This window comes from Dasypus novemcinctus, chromosome 3, assembly GCF_030445035.2.
Source record: "Dasypus novemcinctus isolate mDasNov1 chromosome 3, mDasNov1.1.hap2, whole genome shotgun sequence".
Lineage (NCBI taxonomy): Eukaryota > Metazoa > Chordata > Mammalia > Cingulata > Dasypodidae > Dasypus > Dasypus novemcinctus.
Genome location: NC_080675.1, coordinates 3,406,333 through 3,428,952, shown reverse-complemented (window position 1 = coordinate 3,428,952; position 22,620 = coordinate 3,406,333). Strand labels below are relative to the sequence as shown.

At 46.2% G+C, this 22,620-nt stretch overlaps 1 protein-coding gene across 2 annotated transcripts in view; it reads left to right on the top strand.

Moving 5' to 3' along the window:
• The window catches only part of TECPR2 (tectonin beta-propeller repeat containing 2), a 136,847-nt gene that overhangs the window by 84,663 nt on the left and 29,564 nt on the right, over positions 1-22,620 (top strand). For both annotated transcript variants that reach the window (XM_004483537.3, XM_004483536.4), the window contains exons 11-16: positions 5,879-6,052; positions 7,778-7,958; positions 9,063-9,204; positions 10,317-10,557; positions 10,997-11,086; positions 12,498-12,731. In XM_004483537.3, the coding sequence (XP_004483594.2) occupies positions 5,879-6,052; positions 7,778-7,958; positions 9,063-9,204; positions 10,317-10,557; positions 10,997-11,086; positions 12,498-12,731 (1,062 nt within the window). The remainder of the gene's footprint in view (positions 1-5,878; positions 6,053-7,777; positions 7,959-9,062; positions 9,205-10,316; positions 10,558-10,996; positions 11,087-12,497; positions 12,732-22,620) is intronic.

The window sequence follows — 22,620 nt, the reverse complement described above, 5'->3', positions numbered from 1 at the left end:
TTTGAACCGCGGACCTCCCATATGGTAGACGGACGCCCTAACCACTGGGCCAAAGTCCGTTTCCCAAGGGCTCATTCTTTTTGTTGTACAGCTGTATGACTTTTGTTGTTTTTCTTAAATTTTTAAATGTGGTAACTTAGAAATTATTTTTTAATGAGTTATGTGCTTTGGCTGAAAGAGCTACTCCCTGACTATAGAAGGAAACCATGTGTTCTTTTCCTGCCATTTTCAGGCCACGTTTAGTGAATTTTAACAGACGTTTGCTGAACGGTACCCTGCTACATTGAAATACCTCCTTTCTGTGCAGGAAATCGTTTGCATGCACCTCTATTTCGTCTTCTTTTTTAAAAAGATTTATTTAATTCTCTCCCCTTCCTCCTGTTGTCTGCTCTTTTCTGTCCATTTGCTGTGTGTTCTTCTGTGTCTGCTTTTATTCTTGTCATGCGGGACCAGGAAACTGTGTTGCTTTTTTGTTGTGTCATCTTGCTGTATCAGCTCTCCCTGTGTGTGGCGCCACTCCTGGGCAGGCTGTGCTTTATTTGCACGGGGTGGCTCTCCTTGCAGGGTGTACTCCTTGCTCATGGGGCTCCCCTACATGGGGGGCACCCCTGTGTGGCACGGCACTCCTTGCACGTGGCAGCACTATGCCTGGGCCAGCTCACCACATGGGTCAGGAGGTCCTGAGTATGGAACGCTGGACCTTCCATATGGTAGGCGGATGCTCTTATCAGTTGAACCACAGCCATTTCCCATATTTATTTTTAATGTTAGCCACTTCTTTACCAGTTCCAGGGCGTACATGGGTGTGGTACACAGGGGAGGAAAGTAGAATAGAAGTATTTATGTGTTTTTCACCTTAAAATAACCTGGTTTGTGTAGGACATTGGAACAGACATCAGGCAAAAGTTTCTTAGCATTTCCCTGAGCCTGTGTCTTTTGACCAGTCTTGTATAACTTTATTGTGCTTCAGCATGAATTTCCTTAAACTCTTCTTGGCCTTTGTGATTATTTAAAATATTATTTGTTCACAGTTGCTTTGCTTTCTCTCTCTTGGTGCTTGTTAGAGAAATAGTTCTCATTAAAGACTAGCTGAGTTAATAGCCCAGGACCATTAACTGGCATCATACCATTATGTGTTTAATTTTTTTCTCTTTCTGTCACATACCCTTAGGTTCAGCTCCCCAGCCACTTACAAACTTTGGCTCTTTCCTGATTATGTTAATTACTTCGTGTTTCCAAACCATTTAGTCCCTTGTCTGAACAAGTATGTAAACCTTGATTTACACAAATTCTCTTGGGTATATACCTAGGCTTGGAATTGCCAGGTGCTAATTTTATGTTTAACTTTTAAGGCACCACCAAACTGTTTTCCACAGTGGCTACACCATTTTACATTCCCACTATTTTCTCCATATCCTCACCAATACTTGTTACTGTCCATATTTTAAATTACAGCCATCTCACTGTGCATTTGATTTGTATTTCTCTAATAGCTAATGATGTTTAGCATTGTATTAGTCTGCAAAAGGGGTGCTGATGCAAAGTACTAGAAATCTGTTGGCTTTTATAAAGGGTATTTATTTGGGGTAGAAGCTTACAGTCAAAAGGCCTGAAAGAGCCCAACTCAGGATACTATAAGAGGTACTTTCTCACTCAGTCACTTGCCCCATGTTGAAGCAAGGTGGCGGGTGATGTCTGTAAGGGTTCAGCCTCCCTCTTCCTCTTAAGGCTCCGTGGTCCCAGCTTCTTCCAATCTCAGCTGTAGGCTGGCATAAGGCTCGTCTCTCAGGGCTTCTCAGCTGCAAACTGTTCAGCTTCTCTCTCTTCTCAGGGCCTCTGCCATGTCCGTGGAGGTGTCTCTCTTCTTCGGTGTTTTTCTCTGTGTATCTATCTATCTCGTTCTTGATTGAGCATCCGTTTATATAGCCCACCACGGGGGACAGGGACTCAATGCTGCACGCCCCGATGACTGTGGTTGAATCAAAACTCTAATCTTGATTTAATAAAGTAAAAATAAAACCTCTGAATTTAATACAGTCAAAGAGTATCATGCCCAGAGGAACAGACCAGTTTACAAACATAATCTGTATCTCATTTTGGAGTTCATAAATAATATCAAATTGCCACAAGCATCTTTTCATATACTTATTTGCCATTTGTATATTTTCTCTGGAGAAATGTCTATTCAAGTCCTTTGCTCATTTTTAAGTTTTTATTGTTGAGTTGTAGGAGTTCTTTATATATTCTGGAATTTAACTCCCATAGATATGTGGTTGAAAATTGTTTCTGTCATTCTGTGGGTTATCTCTTCACTCTCTCGATAGTGTCCTTTGTGGCACAAAAGTTTTTAATGAAGTGCAGTTTTTCTATTTTTTCTTTTGTTGCCTATGCCTTTTTTAAAAAAACAAAAACAAAAACAAAACTGTTTTATTTATTTACTCTCCCCCCTCCCGTCATGTTTGCACTTGCTGTCTGCTCTTGTCCATTTGCTGTGTGCTTTCTGTCTGCTCATGTTCTCTTTAGGAGGCACCGGAAACCAAACCTGGAACCTCCCATGTGGGAGAGAGGTGCTCAATCATTGAGCTTGAGCCACCTCAGCTCCCTGGTTTTGTTGTGTCTCTCATTGTTTTTCCTCTTGGTGTCTCCTTTGTTGACTCATCTTGTTGCATTACCTTACCACACCTTCCTGTAGCGCCAGCTTGCTGTCTTCCTCGTCTTCTCTAGGAGGCACTGGGAACCGAATCTGGGACCTCCCATGTGGTAGGTGGGAGCCCCATCTCTTGAACCACGTCCACTTCCCTGTTGCCTGTGCTTTTGATGTCCTGTTTAAGAAAGCATTCCCAAATCCAAGATCATGAAGGGTTTTGTAGTTTTAGTTCTTTAGGTCTTTGATCATTTTGTCTATAGGGTAAGGGTCCATCTTCATTCTTTTGCATATGGACTTCCAGTTTTCTCAGAACCATTTGTTTGAGACTGTTCTTTTCCCATGAAATGGTTTTGGTACCATTGTAAAAAAATCAATTCACCATAGATGTGAGGGCTCATTTCTGGACTCTTAACTCTATTCCATTGGTCTATATGTCTATCCTTTTGCCAGTGCTACACAGTTTTGATGCCTAGTAAGTTTTGTCTTGTTTTGTTTTGTTTTGTGGTACCAGGCCTGGGAATTGAACCCGAGACTTCATAAATGGGAAGCCAATGCCACATCGGCTCCCCTGAGTTGGTGTTTTTTCCATTTGTTTTGCTTGTTGTTTGTTTGTGTTTTAGAGGCACTGGGAACCAAACCTGGAACCTCTCATGTGGGAAGCAGGCACTTAACCACTTGAGCCACATCTGCTCCCCTAGTAAGTTTTGAATAGGGAGGTTTGGGTTCCAACTTTGTTCTTCTTTTTCAAGATTGTTTTGGTTGTTTTAAATTCTGCATGATTTCTAGGATGGGTTTTTCAATTTCTGCAAAAGACACTATTGGGTTTTTTTGATAAGTATTGCCCTGATGTAACTCTATTAAGTCTTCCAAACCATGAACATGAGGTATCTTTCCATTTATTTAGGTCTTCTTTAATTTCTTTCAGCAATGTTTTATAATTTGCAGTGTACAAGTCTTGTGCTTTCTGGGTTAAATTTATTCCTAAGGACTTTTATCTTTTCGATGCTATTGTAAATGGAATTGATTTCTTAATTTTCTTTTTAGATTATTCATTGCTAGTATGTGGACATGTATCTGATTTTTGTGTGCTTTGTATCTTGCAACTTTACCAAATTTGTTTATTCGTTCTAACAGGGTTTTTTGTGTGTGTGTGTATGTGTATTCTTTGAGTTTTTTTTTTTACTTTATTTTGTACATTTAATTATTGAAAATATAAACAATAATTTTAAAATGAAAAGAAAACACAGTTGAATAAAAACATACATTTCTCAATTAAATGTACTGATAATTTTTTTTTAATCACCCCACTATGTTATACAATGCATTTGGTTCATAGTAATGCAGTCATACAGTATTTGTTCTTTTGTATCTGTCTTGCTTCGCTCAACATAATGTACTGCAGGTCCATCCATGTTGTCATGTGCTTTATGTTCATTTCTTCTTACAGCTGCATAATATTCCATTGTGTGAATACACCAGTTTGTTTATCCATTCATTGGTTGTTGGACATCTGGGTTGTTTTCCAGCTTTTGGCAGTAACGAATAATGCTGTTATGAACATCAGTGTGCACATGTCTATTCGTGTCCCTGCTCTCAGTTCTTCTGGGCATACGCCAGTAGTGGTACCGCAGGGTCACATGGCAAGTCTATATTCAGCTTCTTTAGGAACTGCCAAACAGTCCTCCACAGTGGCTGTACCATTCTGCATTCCCACCAACAGTGAATAAGTGTTCCTATCTCTCTTTGAGTTTTTTACATATCAAATCATGCCTTTTGTGAACAGAGATAGTTTTATTTCTTCCTTTCTAATTTGGATTCCTTTTATTTCTTTTTCTTGCCTAGTTACTCTGGCTATAACTTTTAGTATAATGTTGAATAACCGTAGTGAAAGCAGACATACTTGTCTTGTTCCTGATTTTAGGGGAGGAACTTTCATCTTTCACCACTAAGTATGACGTTAGCTGTGGATTTTTCATATGTGCCCTTTACCATGTTGAGGAAATTCCCTTCTATTCCTAATGTATGGAATGTTTTAATCATGAAAGGGTATTAGATTTGTCAAATGCTTTTTCTGTATCATTTGAGATAGATACGTGTGTGTTTTTCATTCTATTAATGTAAACTGTTGCTGTCGTTAGTTTTCGTATATTGAGCCACTTGGTCATGATGTGTAATCCTTTTATAATACTGAATTCAGTTTGCTAATATATTGCTGAGGAATTTTATGTCTGTATTTATAAGGAATTTAATCTGTAGTTTCCTTATAATATCTGTCTATCTTTGGCATCAGGGAAATGCTGGCCTCGTAGAATGAATTAGGGAGAGTTCCTTCCTCTTTAGCTCTTTGGGAGAGTTTGAGCAGGATTTAGTGAAGTATAGAAACAGAACCGTCTTCTCCTGGCTGGCCGACTTGCCAGTGAAGCCACCTCCCTGCTCCTGGCCCTCTCTCTGTTGGGAGGCTTGGACTCTGAGTCCGTCTCCTTACTTGCAATAGGTCTACTCAGGTTGTCTCTTCATTCTTGAGCAGTGGAGGTGGTTTGTGTGTTTATGAATCTGTCCATTTCACCTGGGTTGTCTAATTAATTGGCAGGCAGTTGTCCATAGTGTCCTTTCATAATTCTTTTCTTTTTATTTCTGTAAAGTCAATAGTAATGCCCACCCCCTCCACACCTTTTTTTTTAAGAGGTACCGGGCATTGAACTTGGGACCTCATACATGTAAATCCAGTGTACAACCACTGAGCTACACCTACTCCTTTATTCTTCTTTTTTTTCCCCTTTTTTCTCTTAATCATTCTAGCTCAGGGGTTCTTAGCCAGGGGTCCATGAGCTTGAATTGAAATAAAAAAACCATTATTTTTATGGGGACATGTTGGAGCAGGTGTGATATATTTATTTAATAATACATAGTATCATGAGGACTTAGTAAGGGGTCTCTGGTTTTCACCTGACTGGCAAAGGGGTCCATGGAACAAAAAAGGTAAAGAACCCCTGGTCTATCTAAAGATGTGTTGATTTTGTTGATCTTTTCAAAGAACCAGCATTCACTTTCATTGATTTTCTCTTTTTTCAGTTCCCTATTTTCATTTACCTCTGCTCTAATCTTTATTATTTCTGTCCCCCTGCCAGCTTTGGGTACAGCTTATTTTTCTTTATAGAATAAAGTTTTGCATATAGCTAACTCTCCTCTCCATCTTTGTTGTATAATGAACAGAACTGTTGTTTTTTACAGGAGCCCTTCTCTGGAAGATTGAACAAAAGTCTAACAGGGCTTTTGCTTGTGGGAAAGTAACCATCAGGGGGAAGCGTCACTGGTATGAAGCGCTGCCCCAGACAGTGTTTGTGGCATTGAGTGATGACACTGCCTGGATCATCAGGACAAATGGAGACCTGTACCTGCAGACAGGTAACTGAAGGCAGTACTCAGGTACCCTGTCAGGTCTGGTTCTGCTGCTTCTTACTGCCTCCTGCTTTGTTAGTGGGATATTTAGTGCAGGTACAGAGCTGAAGAGGCCAAAAATCAGTTACATGTAAACACTTCTGGAAAGAGTATTTGCCGTTTAGAGCATATTAACAATTTCCAGCTATTGACAAAAATTTCAACTTGTGACAAATAGAGGGCAAGAATTAAATAGGGTTGTTTAGTGAAGTACAAGAACAGAATCATCTTATGACTAACCCATTGCCTCTCACTTATCCTGTAGTACCAAGTATTAAGAGGAAAGAATAACAGAAATTGCCTTAGAATCATTTCTTTCCCTTTAAGCTTATGTGACTGAATTTTCTTGCCAGGTCAAAGCCCTGTTTCTATATACTTACTTACATGCGAGTCAGAAAAAACTAACGTGTAATTATTTACTCTAGATAGCAGTTCACCTTGTCCTAGGAAACCGCCCCGAGGGAAACCTTGAGCTGCTGGAAGAGGCACAGTGGGACTCGTTTATTAAAAATAACTGTAATGAGAATCAGTGTTTATGTACTGTCAGCAAAATGGGAAATGATTTTCTGAAAGCAATGTGATTTATCAGCATCTGGGAAGGATCGCGGGGCAGAAGCGCCTTCCTGGTTGTCAAGAGGCCACACTGGATCTATGGAAAGCCTGAGCTTCTCCCCATTTAAAGGTGCTGATTCTGAGGGAAGAGTCTAATCCCTGTTAGGAAAGCCCACTGCGGGCGAGCCCCCGAGACGGAAAGCCCTCGCTCCTCTGCCTCTGCCCCGGTGCGGAGGCGCAGGCCCGTCCTGGGGCTCCGCCCTCAGCCCGCCTCTCCAGCCTCGTCCTCTGACCCCCTTCGAATGAGAAGGCTCTGCCACCAAATGCCATAGGAACGTTGGGGCGGCAGGTTTGGACGTGCCAGGAGTCCCACAAGTGGTTCCCGCTGAGCTGGGTGCAGGCAGATACACCCTACACCCCGAGGCCTGGCATGCGACCGTGTGCTTTTGTGGTAGTTGAGGGCCAAATTTGAGTAATCCAACCTGGCGCAGGCTGGCCTGCGAGTCCAGGGTTTCAGTGACAGCTGTTCTGCCAGGTCCCCTGAGTGGCCTGAGCTCCTTAGACTCGGCTGAGTGACAGGGGCCTCAAGGAGGTGGGGAGAGCCCTGAGTGCTGGCCCTGCCATGGCCCACGGTGGGCTTCTCTCCGCCTCAGATTCCTCTAGGAAATTTGAGGTTTCCGAGTTAGTAGTAGAAACCGCCAGGTAAGAGCAGCGGCAGCGGAGCGCCCTGCTCTGCTGTTCTGAGAGGATGGTCAGAGGCACCCGGAGTCCTGCTCGTCGGCCTGGGACCGCGAGGCCAGGCTCGGCCCTGCACGCGGCCGGCTGGGCCGCCCTCTCCCCTGACCTCCTGGCTCGCGGTCCTGCTGTGCTCCTGCCCTTGGCTTCCATGTGCCTTCAGGACAGCAGCGTTCTTTATTGTCGCCCCTGCATTTCCAAAGAGCATCCGAAAACGCTGCAGGCAGGTGTTACACTTAAGGGAGCTTAACCATCTTATATCAAGCAACCCTAACAAGGAAAAATGCTTATTAGGAAAGGAGATAGGGAAATACCAAAAAGAGAAAACGGAACCGCAGAAGGCACAGGAGGTGCCGAGTGCTGACTGTCCTGTGCCCTCAGGGCTCCTTGTCTGTCTCCCGGCAGGTCTCAGCGTGGACCGCCCTTGTGCCAGAGCCTCGAAGGTGGACTGCCCCTACCCCCTGGCCCAGGTCACGGCCCGAGACAGCGTGGTGTGGGCACTCACGGAGCAGAGGGCCCTCCTGTTCCGGGAGGGCGTGAGCAGCTTCTGTCCTGAAGGGGAGCAGTGGAAGTGGGACATCATCAGGTACCGCGAGGGCTGGCACCCGGCAGTGACTCATTTGTCCAGCCTCCCTTCTGGGTCAGGTTGACTGCACAAAGCATTGGTGTGTGGCTTTCCCGGGAAAAGCTGGTTCCCTGGAAGCCCATGGCAGTGTGTCCTCTTGAACTGTGGGAGCCTGTCCTGGAGCCTCTTCTGCTCCCACCCTGGTGGCAGACCGGACGCTGGAGTGCTGCGCCTTGTGCAGCCTCGCCCCTCCCACGGGCCCCGAGCCTCTGCATTGGCAGCCGCCCTCTGTCAGATAGTTTCTCTGTAAAGTCTATGGTAGTTTAGGGCCAGATACATATATATACACACACGTATTTTTTAATTCTCATTTTAGTCAATTAAAATTGATCTCTGAGCTGTCATTTATTTAACTACTTTTTTAATATTCAAGATTTTCATTATAGAATTACCATCAAACCAGTTAATGTGAAAGATTAGCAGTTCTTAGAAAACTGAGATGAGAATAGTCTTGGTTTAAATTAGCAGCCGGGAAAATCCTTAGTGAGTACCTGTAGGCACCAGAACTGTGCTGGGGCTGGGTGTGCAGAGATGCAACCTGCCTCATCTAGACAGGGCACGCACACCAGTCGCCACCTGCCCCTGTCCGTGGCCCCAAAGGGGAGGGTGGTGCACGGGGCACCGTGGGAGCAGCCACTGCCTGCAGGGCAGAAAGGATGGTGGGGCGTTGCCAGCAGAACGGGCGGATCTTGCTGCCCGGGCCAGCTGCAGAGCCCACCTGGTCCGTGCGGGGAAGGATTGAGTAGAGAGGTGGAGGTGCTCATAGGCCGTGAGCAACTTGCACGCCTACTCAGGCTCTTCTTAGGCTGCTTTACTTAATGAGCCCCCCTCCCACTCTGGGTCTTCTTGTAAGTCCTTCAGGAGCTACCATGCACTTGGACAGTGTAGTTTGCACAGTCGTTTAACTCAGAGCTCGAACTTTCTCCCTTGGAACGTGTGGGCCACGCACGTTTCTTCTCCCATGCCCCCCCTCCCCCCCCCCGAGACACTGGAGGTGGCGTCCTGGCAATGGGGAGTGTTTTGCCCATGGGGCATTGACCCACAGGCTGTCTCTTCCATTTCCAGTGAAAGGCAAGCTCTGGAGCCCGTCTGCATAGCTCTCGGCCATCAGCAAACACTCTGGGCCCTGGACATCCACGGAAGCTTGTGGTTCAGGACTGGCATCGTTTCCAAGAAGCCCCAAGGAGACGATGACCACTGGTGGCAAGTAGGCGTTCAAGCCCAGCGGCGTGCGTGGGCTGTGCGGCTGAGCCGGGCTTCTGCTCCCCTTTTTTGAACCCCTCTCTCTCTTCTTAGAGATGGGAGAGGTGGGATTGAACTACTAACAGCCACTTCCACTATTTGATGTATTTAAGAACAATGGAAACATCCAGGGCATTTCACCCTAGGAAATAACCTGCAAAGCCCTCTTTTCATAAAGCAGGCTTTACTTAATTATCTTTTTGGTGCTGTTGATAAACTGATCACTTTATGCTAAATAACCCAGTGGCATCCATTTGAAGACCTCGGTAATGATGATGTTTAATTCTGAACAAACGTGCTAAAAAAAGAGACTAGACAATAGGTTCGCAAAACCCAACCCACAATTACAATTCATCCATCTCAACTTGTTCAAAAGCCCTGTGAGTAAATGGTATTTTGACCAAGAAAGAATTTTCCCACATGCTCCCAGAAAAGAAAATACTTTGAGAAATAGGAGGGTATAACTGAGGTAACTTTTCTCATGGCTCAGTTCCAACCCACGTGGCCTAGAATGTGCTTTTAAGGAACGCCTACTCCCCCTCTCTGGTCCCCCTCAGTTCTAGCTTAGCCCCTGTGGAGGGGTGAGGACTGCACACCGCTCTGGTAGATGGGACCTCCCGCCCTACGTTCCCATTGGTTCAGGTTTATTTTCACTTCAGACTTAGGCTGCTCGGGGGCTGTCACAGCTGTAATGAGAGAAACTGGTCATGTGTTCTTTGATGAACACGTGCGTGCATGTGGCTGTGGCATTAGGTGACGTTTGAAAAAGCTGTGCCAACGATTTTAAAATGCCTTCTCTGTACTGAGAATCACAGAAATAACTGGCTTGTAACAGGGCCGTGTAGTAGGGAAGTTTACAAAATTGAAAGTGAATGTTTCCTTCCCTCCCTTTAAGTCCGACCCTTGGGAGCAATTCCCATTAGTTGGTGGTATCTGGCTAGACTCCTCTCAGCCCTGAACACAAGCACGTGTCACTAGAAATTGGGACGTCCAGGTCGGGGCAGGGCCTTGCCTCCCAGCGCTCGGGATCCCAGGCCACACTGTGCCCTGAGCTCAGGCCCTGCGGTCTCCTCCTAGGTGGGCATCACGGACTACGTGGTGTTCGACCAGTGTAGCTTGTTCCAGACACTTCTCCACGCCACACACTCGGTGGCCACCGCGGCACAAGTGCCCGTGGAGAAGGTGGCGGACAAGCTGCGCACGGCGTTCTGGTCTCAGCAGCTCCAGTGCCAGCCCAGCCTCCTCGGCGTCAACCACAGCGGCGTCTGGATCTCCTCGGGCAAGAACGAGATCCACGTGGCGAAGGGAAGCCTCGTAGGTGGGCCGGCGGCTTCGTAGTTACAGGCAGCGTCATTTTAAAGCAGACTGTTTAAAGAAAAGCTTTAAAATCCCAATTTGGAAAGATAATTTCTGGGGTATGGGAAGATACACGGAGCTCATTGTTACCTGAATAATTTCACACTTAAGTGAAGAAATCCACCAAACCTAAAACCTCTTAAGCTACTGCGTTTCCTGGAGGAGCCAGAAGGCTTGGGGCCGCAGGGGTGGAGCCGTGTGGGCGGGGCTCGTCTCTGCGAGCGAGTCCCCTGCTTTGTGGATTTTCTCCTGCTCTCCCCTCCAGCCTCCCTCCCCACCCCTCACCCCAACACTCTGGAATTAGCTGCGAGAGGTGTGGAGGCCGGTTGGGGTCACAACGAAGGCTCTGCAGTGTTCCTTCACTCTTCTCTTTAGCAGGGCCTTCCTGTCTGTTCTTTCAGGCACATACTGGAACACCGTTGTTCCCCGTGGGACAGCTTCTGCCACGAAATGGGCCTTTGTGTTGGCTTCTGCAGCCCCCACCAAGGAAGGTTGGTCAGCCTGCGCCTGGCAGTTGGCACAGTTTGTTGCAGTCAGCGTGACCCCTCTGCTGGCGGAGACTGCTCTGTGTGGGCCCGGGGTAGGGAAGGCAGCGGTGGTAGTGGGGCTCCCGTCCGGGCTGTAGGGCCCCAGCACCCGGCTGGGCGTGGCCTAGAGCCACAGAGAGGGGACCTCACCTCGTGGGGTGAAGCTGAGAGAGTCTGAAGGCAAGGCATGCCCCTGGAGGAGGGGAGCAAAAGGGGGTCGGCAGGGGCTGGCGGCAGGGGCCTCCCCAGGCGCACAGTGGGGGCCATGGCACCCCCAGAAGGCAGCAGGCTTCTTCGGATACCTTCCCATCTCCCCTGGAGCTCTGCCCTCTCCTCCCAGCAGCCTCTTTCCTTCTTGTCCACGGCCTCTGGCTGACCTGAGTCCCCCGATTGTACCCCATGTAGTGGCATGCAGGGCTGCGAGGAAGTTAAGGAGAAGGTGCTCTGGGGTCTGGCATAGGAGGAAGCCGGTTGGTGGTCCCCGTGTTGGTCCCACACTAGGATGTGGGTGACCTGGCCAGGCCAGGAAAGGCCTTCTTGCCAAGTTGTTCTGACTACACTTCGGAAGTCAGAGAGCCCTGGCAGTTATGTCCTCAGTTTGGCACCAGTTCATGTGGCACCAGAACTGGACCTGACCTGCAGTGGGGCTATGTACTGAACCCCGCTCCCCTATTGCACTGGGGGTTCTGCCCCCTCCTCTGGGCTCTCATGTAGATACGTGGCATTACACTGATCGTAGGTTTCCAAACGTGTTTTTGAGTTCCAGACATAACTTGCAACAGGTTTAAGATAAGGGACTGTGGACTTTGCATGATTCTAACCTCCCAGGGGTTATTTGCATTTTAAATAGACTCTGTTAAACTGAAGGACCCTTTAAACATGGTGGCCTGGATGAAATGATGTAATTTTGAGGTGAGGGTGGGCGAGCAGGCTTCCCAGTTTCCCAAGCCCTTGCCAGCAGCCCCCAGGCCAGCACAGGAATGTGCTGGCATCGTCCTTTTTCCAGGGGACTGAGGCAGCCCTTCCCGTTTGGTGAGATTTAACGTTCTGATGAAAGGCTTTGTGCTTTGTTGAAGTTAAGGGCCCCAACCTCTTTAAGTGCCAGGCCAGAGCCCGAGCCAGCGCTGCAGCCCTCCTAAACCCCAGAAGCCCGCTTGCCTTCCCGTTTCTTCTGCTGCCTTGGGTGGGTTCTCGTTAGCTGGCTTGGTCGTGGTGGCGCCCTCTGGCGTCTGAGTTAAGGTCCCTGTTGGACCCCAGCTGGGTGGTGGAGCAAGCCCTGGGGGGGTGAGCCCGGCCGCCAGCCAGGAGCGGCCTGTGGGGGTGTCAGGCGGCTGCCCGAGGCCAAGGCGATGGCGAGCTCCAACTCTGCCCACAGGAAGCTGTCTGTGGCTGTGCCAGAGCAGCCAGGAGCTGTGCAGCATCAGTGCCCAGGATGCCCGGTCTCGCCCGTCCACCGTGCAGCTGCCCCCCGACGCTGAGATGAGGGCATACTCCGCCTGCCCCGATGCCCTGTGGGCCCTGGACAGCTGGGGCCAGGTGTTCATCAGGACGCTCTCCAAGAGCTGCCCCGCGGGCATGCACTGGACCAGGCTGGATCTCTCCCAGCTAGGTACGGCTGTCTCGTGAGCGCGCACACCTTGGCCGAGCCGGCTGAGGCGTACGGGTCCGAGCAGAATTCACGGGGCCCCATGCTAGGCCTGCGGGAATTCTGACTCAGGCGTTGTGTGAGGGGGTGGGTTTCGGAAGATCCTTGCCCACTCGTTAAGATTCCGTGGCCCTTTGAATTTTGTCAAGTGTTCTACTCTGCCCCTTCCTTAGGGTTTGCAGGGTTTTCAGAACCCTCATGGGAGGATATAATCAAGTAAAGTCGTGCCAAGGACAGCTTGAGATGATATGCTGGCATGGCTATCTCTTCCATCTTTAGTCACGGGACCCAGCTTTGCGACCTTTAAACCTGAGGCAGGATCAGTGCCATATTGCCGTCTCCTCGGCGTCTAGCATCATGCCCAGCACAGAAAAGCTGTGCAGCCCCGTGTGTGGAGCCTCTGTGGTCAGAGGCCAGGGCTGGTGGGTCCCTGCAAGCCGCTGCTAGTCTCTGATTCTCCCCTCGACTTTCAGAGCAGGCTAGCGAGTGATGCCATTTAGAAACGACTCATTCGTATTTCAAGAAGTGGAGTAAGGTCAGTCCCCAACAGTAGGTTATCCTTCCAGTAAAGGCGACTGGCCAGGTCTGGCCAAGGCAGAGGCAGCACCTTTTGTTTTTAGTGTCACACTGTATTTTTTCTCATTGCCTGTTACCTTAACTCACATCTAAATAGACTATTCTATAATTATAATATGGAAATGGTTTTGAATCAAATGGATAAGTGTTGCGGTGCCGTCCAGTGGCTCCGCTCCCGAAGAGGTAAGGACGAACAGAGCAAGACAACACACAGTAACCTAAGGACGAACAGAGCAAGACAACACACAGTAACCTAAGGACGAACAGAGCAAGACAACACACAGTAACCGCTCTGGAGACGCAGGCTGGTGGCGCAGGTCTGATTTATTGAGGAAGTGTAGTAGCTTTTATAGACCGTGAGGCAACGTGCAAGCAGCTTACTGGCTGTGCTAATTTAGTGAGGCTGATTGGCTCATGTGCTCTAGTTGCTGGGGGGAAGGCAGATTTCTGAGGGACATGCCCGGGCATGTTCGCCGCATGCCTCGGCACCATCTTTTGGGTGGAACCCCAAAGGCCTTATAGTTGGAGAGGTTTTCCTACATCTAACAAGGGGTCGGCGGCTTGCCCACAGATAAGCACGGGTGTTGCCAGTCAAGTCCTCGACACTGAAGCAGGGGCAGGAGCAAAATCACCACAATCTGCCTCCCTTTGATTCTTTCCAGTTCTGCATTAACCATCTCGTGCTGCTGTGGGATGGTTCTTCTTAAATTCTTCCGACAGTCTCCTGAAATATAGGTGGCTTTGGTATTTGCAGTGGGAGGAAACTTTTTTTTGGGAATTTGGGTCCCTTCGAGCTGCCCCTCAGTCTCGGGGGAGAAGAGGAAGCTGTACACGGCCTCTCTGGCCAACTGGTCTGAGGAGCCCGCACCGAGACTGGCCTACCCACTGCAGCACCCCAGAGCCTATCCCACGGCTGAAGACGTAGGAGAAGAACGAATGAATGAACATGTGAACGAACGAGCAGGACCAGGACAGGGTGCAGGGCCTCTACAAAGAATCGCGCTGGCGGTTGGCAGTGCAAAGGCTCATCCCAGCGGGCCGTTAATCCATCCTCCCACCCAAAGAGCCAGAGCCTGCAGGCCTCGGGGGGCTCCTCCGCTGCCCTCACTAGCCCCGACCACCCGCCCCCGCGGGCTAGCGCCACAAGCTGGTCCTCCTTAGGTCCCCTCCTCACCGATCCTGCTTGATCCCTTAGAAGTTTCAGCTGGGGAGATTGGGGGTAACTTTTTAACTTTTTTTTCTTCTTTAGAGAAGTTGGGGGTTTACAGACCAATTGGGCATAAAATACAGGATTCTACCACCAGTACCTTGCACTGATGTGGAACATTTGTTACAATTGATGAAGGCACAGTTTTATAATTGTACTATTAACTATATAGTCCACAGTTTTACTTACGGCTCATTTTTGTGCAGTGCAGTTTCATGGACTTTAAAAAAAAAAATGTATTCTGTTACCATATAGCCAATCTAATACTTCACCTTTTAACCTCAATCAGAAATATATTTCAGTGCGGTTAACCATGTTTGCAGCATTGTGCTACCATCACCGCCATCCATTACTAAAACATCCCTGTCATTCCAAATAGGCAACCTGTCCATTTTAAGCCTTGACTTCCCATCCCCTATCCCCATTCCATCCCCTGGTAACCGGTATTCTAGATTCTGACTTAGTTTGCTTATTCTAATTATTTCGGATCAGTGAAATCATTTCAATATTTGTTCTTTTGTGACTGGCTTATTTCATTCAATATGACGTTTTCAGGTTCATCCACGTCACGTGTGTCAGGCCTTCTTGCCCTTTACAGCTGAGTAATAGTCCATTGCATGTAGATACCACATTTGTTTACCCATTCATCAGTTGACAGGCAGATGGGTTGCCTCCATCCTCTGGCAGCTGTGCATAATGCTGCTCTGCACATCAGTGTGCAAATAACTGAATCCCTGCTTTCAGTTCTTTTAGGTATATATCTAGTAGTGAGATTGCTGGGTCATATGGTAGTTCTATTCTTGGCTTTCTAAGGAACCACCAAAATGTCTTCTACCACAGCTACACAATTTTACATTGCCACTAGCAAGTGTTCTGTTTCTCCGTATCCTCTCCAACACTTGTTACTTTCCTTTTTTATTTTTAATAGCAGCCATTCTAATGAGTGTAAAATAGTATTTCATTGTGGTTGTGATTTCCATTTCCCTGATGGCTAATGATGATGAGCATCTATTCATGTGCTTTCTGACCATTTGTATATCATCTTTGGAGAGATGTCTACCTGAGTCCTTTGCCCATTTTTAAATTGGGTTGTTTGCCGTTTTGTTGTTAAGTTGAAGAATTTCTTTACATATTGTGAATATTAAACCCTTATTGGAGATGTCGTTTCCAAATATTTTCTTCCATTGTGTAGGTTGTTTTACTTTCATGATACAGTAGTCCTTTGAGGCATAAAAACTTTTCATTTTGATGAAGTCCATTTATCTATTTTTCTTTTGTTGCTCATGCTTTGGGTGTAAAGTCTAAGAAACCATTGCCTAAGACAAGGTGCTGACGTTTTCCTATGTTTTCTTCTAGGCATTTGATAGTGCTAGCTTTTATATTTAGGTCTTTGATCCATTTTGAGTTGATTTTTCTATAAGGTGTGAGGTTGAGGTCATCTTTTTTTTTTTTCTTTACAAATGGAGATCCAGTTTTTCTAGCACTATCTGTTGAAGAGAAAATTCTTTCCCAATTGTGTGGTCTTTGCCACCTTGTCAAAAATCAGTTGGCCATAAATGTGAGTGTTGATTTCTGAGCTCAAAAATTAGTTCCATTGGTCTGTATTCTATATGTCTGTACATGTATAGTACCGTGCTGGATTTTTTTGTTTTGTTTTGTTTTTTCCTTTTTTTAAAGAGTTACTTTATTTCTCTCCCCTTCCCGCCTGTTGTCTGCTCTCTCTGTCCATTTGCTGTATATTCTTCTGTGTCCACTTGCATTCTTGTCATGCGGCACCAGGAAACTGCGTCATCTTTGCTGTGTCAGCTCTCCATGTGTGCGATGCCATTCCTGGGCAGGCTGCGCTTTTTTTGCATGGGATGGCTCTCCTTGCAGGGCATACTTCTTGCGTGTGGGGCACCCCTACACAGGGGATGCCCCTGTGTGTCATGGCACTCCTTGCGTGTGGCAGCACTGTGCATGGGCCAGCTCACCACATAATCAGGAGGCCCTGGGTATTGAACCCTGGACCTTCCATATGGTAGGCAGATGCTCTGTCAGTTGAGCCACAACTGCTTCCCCATGCTGTTTTGATTACTATCCCTTTGTAATATGTTTTAACATTGAGTGGTGTGAGTCCTCCAACTTCATTCTTCTTTTACAAGATGTTTTTGGCTGTTTGGGGCCTCTTACCCTTCCACGTAAATTGATGGTTGGCCTTTCCATTTCTGCAAAGAAAGTTCTTGGGATTTTGATTGGGATTGCGTTGAATTTATACATTGCTTTGCCACTGTCTAGTGTCCTTTTCTTTCCGTCTGAAGAGCTCCCTTCAGCACTGCGTGTAGGGCGGGGCTAGTGGGGATGCACCCCCTCAGCTTCAGTTTATCTGGGAATGTCTTCATCTCTCCCTCAGCTTTGAAAGAAAGTCTAACCAGATAAAATTCTTGCTTGGTGTTGTTTTCCTTCAGCACTTTAAGTGGTTCAACCCACTGCCTTTTTGCCTCCATGGTTTCCAATGAGAAATTGGCTCTCAGTCTAATTGGGACTCCCCTGGATATAACACATTATGTTCCTTTTCTCTAGCAGCTTTCAGAACTCTCTCCTTGTCCTTCACATTTGGCAGTGTAATCAGTATATGACGGGGTGTGTTTTTCTTCATATTTATCCTGTTTGGTGTTCTTTGGGCTTCTTGGATGTGCATGTTAATGTCTTTTTGCCAAGTTTGGGAAGTTCTCTGTCATTATTTCTTTGAATATTCCTTGTGCCTCTTTTTCTTCTTCTGGGACTCCCATAATGCATATATTGGTACTCTTGATGGTGTATCATAGCTCTCTTAGGCTATTAGTGCTTTTTCCTTGCTGGGAGATTTTTGATGACAGATTCAATCTCCTTAAATGTGATTGGTTTGTTAAGTTCTTGAATTTCTTGTAGTGTCAGTGTAGGTTGGTTGTGCATTTCTAGGAATTTGTCCATTTCATCTAGGTTGTCTAGTTTGTTGGCATATAGTTTCTCATAGTAGCCTCTTACAAATTTCTTCAGGGTCAGTTGTAACTTCCCCCCTTTCATTTCTGATGGTATTTATCTGCATCTTCTCTCTTTTTTCCTTCATTAGTCTAGCTAGGGGTTTGACTGTTTTATTGATCTTTTCAAAAAACCATCTTTTGGTTTTGTTGATTTTCTCTTTTTTTTCCTCAATTTCATTTATTTCTGCCCTAATCTTTATTATTTCTTTCTTTCTGCTTGCTTTGGGACTGGGTTGCTGTTCTTTTTCTAGTTTCTCAAGTTCTTCGATTAAGTCTTTGAGTTTAGCTTTTTCTTCTTTCTTAATATAGGCATTTAGGGCTATAAATTTCTCACTCAAAACTGCCTTCACTGTATCCCATAAGTTTTGGTAAGTTGTGTTCTCGTTTTCATTTGTCTCAGGGTATTTACTGAATTCACTTGCAGTTTCTTCTTTGACCCACTGATTATTTAAGAGTGTGTTGTTCAGCCTCCACACATTTGAGAATTTACTTTTTTCCTGTCTATTACTGATTTCCAGTTTCATTCCATTGTGATCTGAGAAGGTGCTTTGTATAATTTCAGTCTTTTTATATTTATTGAGAGCTGCCTTGTGCCCTAACATGTGGTCTATCCTGGAGAAAGATCCATGGGCACTTGAGAAGAAAGTATAACCTGCTGAGTTGGGATGCAGTATTCTGTATATCTGTTAGGTCTAGCTCGTTTATCATATTGTTTAAGTTCTCTGTTTCCTTGCTGATCATCTGTCTAGTTGTTCTGTCTAATGATGTGAGTGGGGTGTTGACGTCTCCAATGATTATTGTTGAGATGTTTATTTCTCCCTTCAGTTTTGTCAGAGTTTGTCTCATATTTTGGGACACCCTGGTTAGATGCATATATATTTATGACTGTTATATCTTCCTGGTGGATTGCCCCTATATATAATGACCTTCTGTATTTCTTAGAACTTTTTTGCACTTAAAGTCTGTTTTGTCTGATATTAAGTATAGCTACTCCTGCTCTTTTCTGGTTACTCTTTTTGTTTTTTTTTCCTCTCCCAACCCCCCACTCCACCCCCCCAGTTATCTGCTCTCTGTGTCCATTTGCTGTGTGTTCTTCTGTGGGAATCTGTGTCTCTTTTTGTTGCATCATCTTGCTGCATCAGCTCTCTGTGTGTGTGGCACCATTCCTGGTCAGGATGCACTTTTTTCATGCTGGGCGGTTCTACTTATGGGGTGTACTCCTTGAGCATGGGGCTCCCCTACGTGGAGGACACCCCTGCGTGGCACGGCACTCCTTGCACACATCAGCACTGCACGTGGGCCAGCTCATCACACGGGTCAGGAGGCCCTGGGTTTGAACCCTGGACCTCCCATGTGGTAGGCGAACGCCCTATCCATTGGGCCAAATCCACTTCCCTCTGGTTACTCTTTGTGTGGAGTATCTTTTTCCAGCCTTTCTCTTTCAGCCGGTTGGTATCCCAGGGCTAAGGTGAGTTTCTTGTAAGCAGCATATGGATGGCTTGTGATTTTTTTATCCATTCTGTCAGATTGTATCTCTTTATTGGGAAATTTAATGCATTCACATTTAATGATATTAATGTAAATGCACTATTTACTTCCTCCATTTTATTCTTTGGTTTTCATATGTCATATCTTATTTTTGTCTGTCTTTTTACTCATTTGGTTATTCTTTCTGCTATTCTTTCTTTTATACTCTCTTCCAAGCCTGTCTCTCCTGTCTTTTTCTTTCAGGTTCTAAGGCTTCCTTTAATATTTACTGCAAAAGTGGATTATTTTTTGCACTCTCTTAGTTTCTGTTTGTTTGTGAATATTTTATACTTATCGTCATATGTGAAGGACAGTTTTGCTGGATAAAGAATTCTCAGGGAAGCGGACTTGGCCCAATGGATAGGGCGTCCACCTACCACATGGGAGGTCCGTGGTTCAAACCCCAGGTGTCCTTGACCTGTGTGGAGCTGGCCCATGCGCAGTGCTGATGCACGTGCTGTGCCACACTGGGGTGTCCCCCACGTAGGGGAACCCCACATACAAGGAGTGTGCCCCGTAAGGAGAGCGAAAGAAAGTGCAGTTTGCCCAAGAATGGTGCTGCACACACAGAAAGCTGACACAACAAGATGACACAACAAAAAGAAACAGAGATTCCTGGTACCTCTGATAAGGATAGAAGCGGTCACAGAAGAACAGCGAATGGACACAGAGAGCAGACAACTGCGGGGGGAGGGGGGAGTTGGGGAAGGGGAGAGAAATTTTAAAAAAAAGGAATTCTCAGCTGGCAGTTTTTCTCATTCAGTGTCCTAATTATATCATACCACTGTCTTCTCGCCTCCATGGTTTCTAAAGAGAAATCTGTGCTAAGTCTTATTGAACGCTCCTTGTACATGATGGTTTTCTTCTCCTTTGCTGCTCTGAGAATTTTCTCTGTATCTTTGACATTTGACATTCTGAGTAGTATGTGCTCTTGGAGTACATCTATTCGGATTTATTCTGATTGGAGTACAGTGTGCTTCTTGGGTCTGTAAGTTCATTTATTTCTTGAGAGTTGGAAAATTTTCAGCTATTATTTCCTGAGATACTCTTTCTGCACCTTTTCCTTTCTCTTCTCCTTCTGGAACTCCCATGACACATATGTTGTTGTGTTTTGTGTTATCATTCAACTCTCTGATCCCCTGCTCAATTTTTTCTATTTTTCTCTCTCTGTCCTTTTTTCATTCAATTTTACCTGTTCTGTCTTTGGTATCACTTATTCTTTCTTCTGTCATTTTGAGTCTGATCTCATATGCCTCAAATGTGCTTTTTTCTCCCAGTAATATTATTTTATTTCTTTTTAATTGTATTTTTTTTTTGAAGATACATAGATCACAAAAAATGTTACATTAAAAAATATAAGGGGAAACGGACTTGGCCCAGTGGTTAGGGCGTCCGTCTACCACATGGGAGGTCCGTGGTTCAAACCCCGGGCCTCCTTGACCCGTGTGGAGCTGGCCCATGCGCAGTGCTGATGCGCGCAAGGAGTGCCCTGCCACGCAGGGGTGTCCCCCGCGTAGGGGAGCCCCAAGCACAAGGAGTGCGCCCCGTAAGGGGAGCCACCCAGCCCGAAAGAAAGGGAAGCCTGCCCAGGAATGGCGCCGCCCACACTTCCCATGCCGCTGATGACAACAGAAGTGGACAAAGAAACAAGACACAGCAAATAGACACAGAGAACAGACAACCGGGGGAGAAGGGGGGAATTAAATAAATAAATCTTTAAAAAATATATATATATTGTGGCACATTCACTGCATTTGGTAAATACATTTTGGAGCGCTGCTGCAATGCATGGATAATAGTTTACATTGTAGTTTACACTCTCCTCCAGTCCATTCAGTGAGTTATGGCAGGATCTATAATTTTGATATCACCTATTGTGCCTTTCATTCCCAGAAGCTCTGCTACTTTTCTGTTCAGGATTTCAAATTCTTCTTTGAGCTCGTTCAGTGTCTTCTTGATGTCATTTATCTCTTTAATCATATTATCTTTCAACTCATTAATTTGATTTTGGAAGTTTGTGTACATCTCGCTGATTAGTTCTCTCAAATTCTGCATCTCTTCTGGGGCTTTGATACATTCCTTTTCTTTGGTCACGTCTTCTATTTTCTTAGTATGCCTCATGATTTTTTGCTGATATCTATGCATCTGATTAGGATGTTCTTTACTCAGATACTCAATTTCTTTCTCTTTTATAGGTATTTAGTGGCAGAAGGCTATGTTACCCTTCTGTTTGATTTCTTGGCTTGTCCTGGATTGTTAGGATTGTCCTGCCAGTTGCTCAAAACTGGGCATTGGACCCAATAATCGGTTGTAGAGTCACTTCTTAGGGCCTTGGGAAGGGAGGCTGTAGAGGCCAGAAAAAGCCTCTCCTACTTACTTTTATTTTCTTGAGTGCACTTCCTTTGTCTGCCAACAGATGGTGCTCTTTGGAAGTTCTAGGCTCAGTGCCTGGGTGGAGTGTATTTGATGCCACGCAGACTGGATCAATGTGCTAGAGCTTCCTGTCTGGAGGCTAGGAACCTTGTAATTCAAACTTTCTTCAAGACAGTTCTCCAGCCTCCTCTGGCACGCCCCTCCCTTTTCCCTGGTTGGAAATATTTCCGCTCCCTGCCCAGTCCTCAGCAATCAGTCCCTGTTAGTAGCGGAGAAGATTGGGGGAGTTGTGTATTTTTACCCCCTTGCTAGTTCCAAGGCCAAGAGAAGTGCAGCCCCTCCTGGCCTGGACACAGCAGACCAAATTTATGGGTTAGAAGTAGGGTCAGCCTTAGGCTTTGTCCCTCTCTCTTCTCTTTCAGTAGGTCCCTGGAGCCCCCTTTGTCTGTACTCCCAGGCCCAGAGGCCCAAGAAGATCTTTTTCTTGGCTGTTTCAGCCTGTGCTCCAGCCATTTTTCTGGAGGAGAAGAGAGGCCCATGTCTTTCTAGTCTGCCATCTTCCCAGAAGTCCTATTATCACTCCCCTCCCCCCGCTCCCCCCCCCCCCGTTGTCTACTCTCTCTGTCCACTTGCTGTGTTCTTCTGTGTCGCTTGCACCCTTGGTGGCACCAGGAAACTGCATCTCTTTTTTGTTGTGTCATCTTGCTGCATCAGCTCTCCATGTGTGGCGCCACTCCTGGGCAGGCTGCACTTTTTTCACGTGGGGTGGCAATCCTTACAGGGCACGCTCCTTGTGCGTGGGGTACCTCTTCACAGGGACGTGCCTGAGTGGCATGGCACTCCTTGCACTCATGAGCTCTGTGCATTGGCTAGCTCACCACATGGGTCAGGAGGCCCTGGGTTTGAACCCTGGATCCTCCCATATGGTAGGCAGACGCTCTATCAGTTGAGCCTTGTCTGCTTCTCACTATTATCACTTTTTATAATTCTTTTTTTTCTTTTTGCTCCTTTGCCTAACTCATTTCAAGTATCTTTTCTTCACTTTCACTGATTCTTCTGCCATCTCTAATCCGCTCTTGAAACCCTTGTGGACATTTTTCATTTCAGCTATTGTGGTCTTAACTCCAGTAGTTCTGTTTGGTTCCTTTTTAAAACTCCTGTCTCTTTA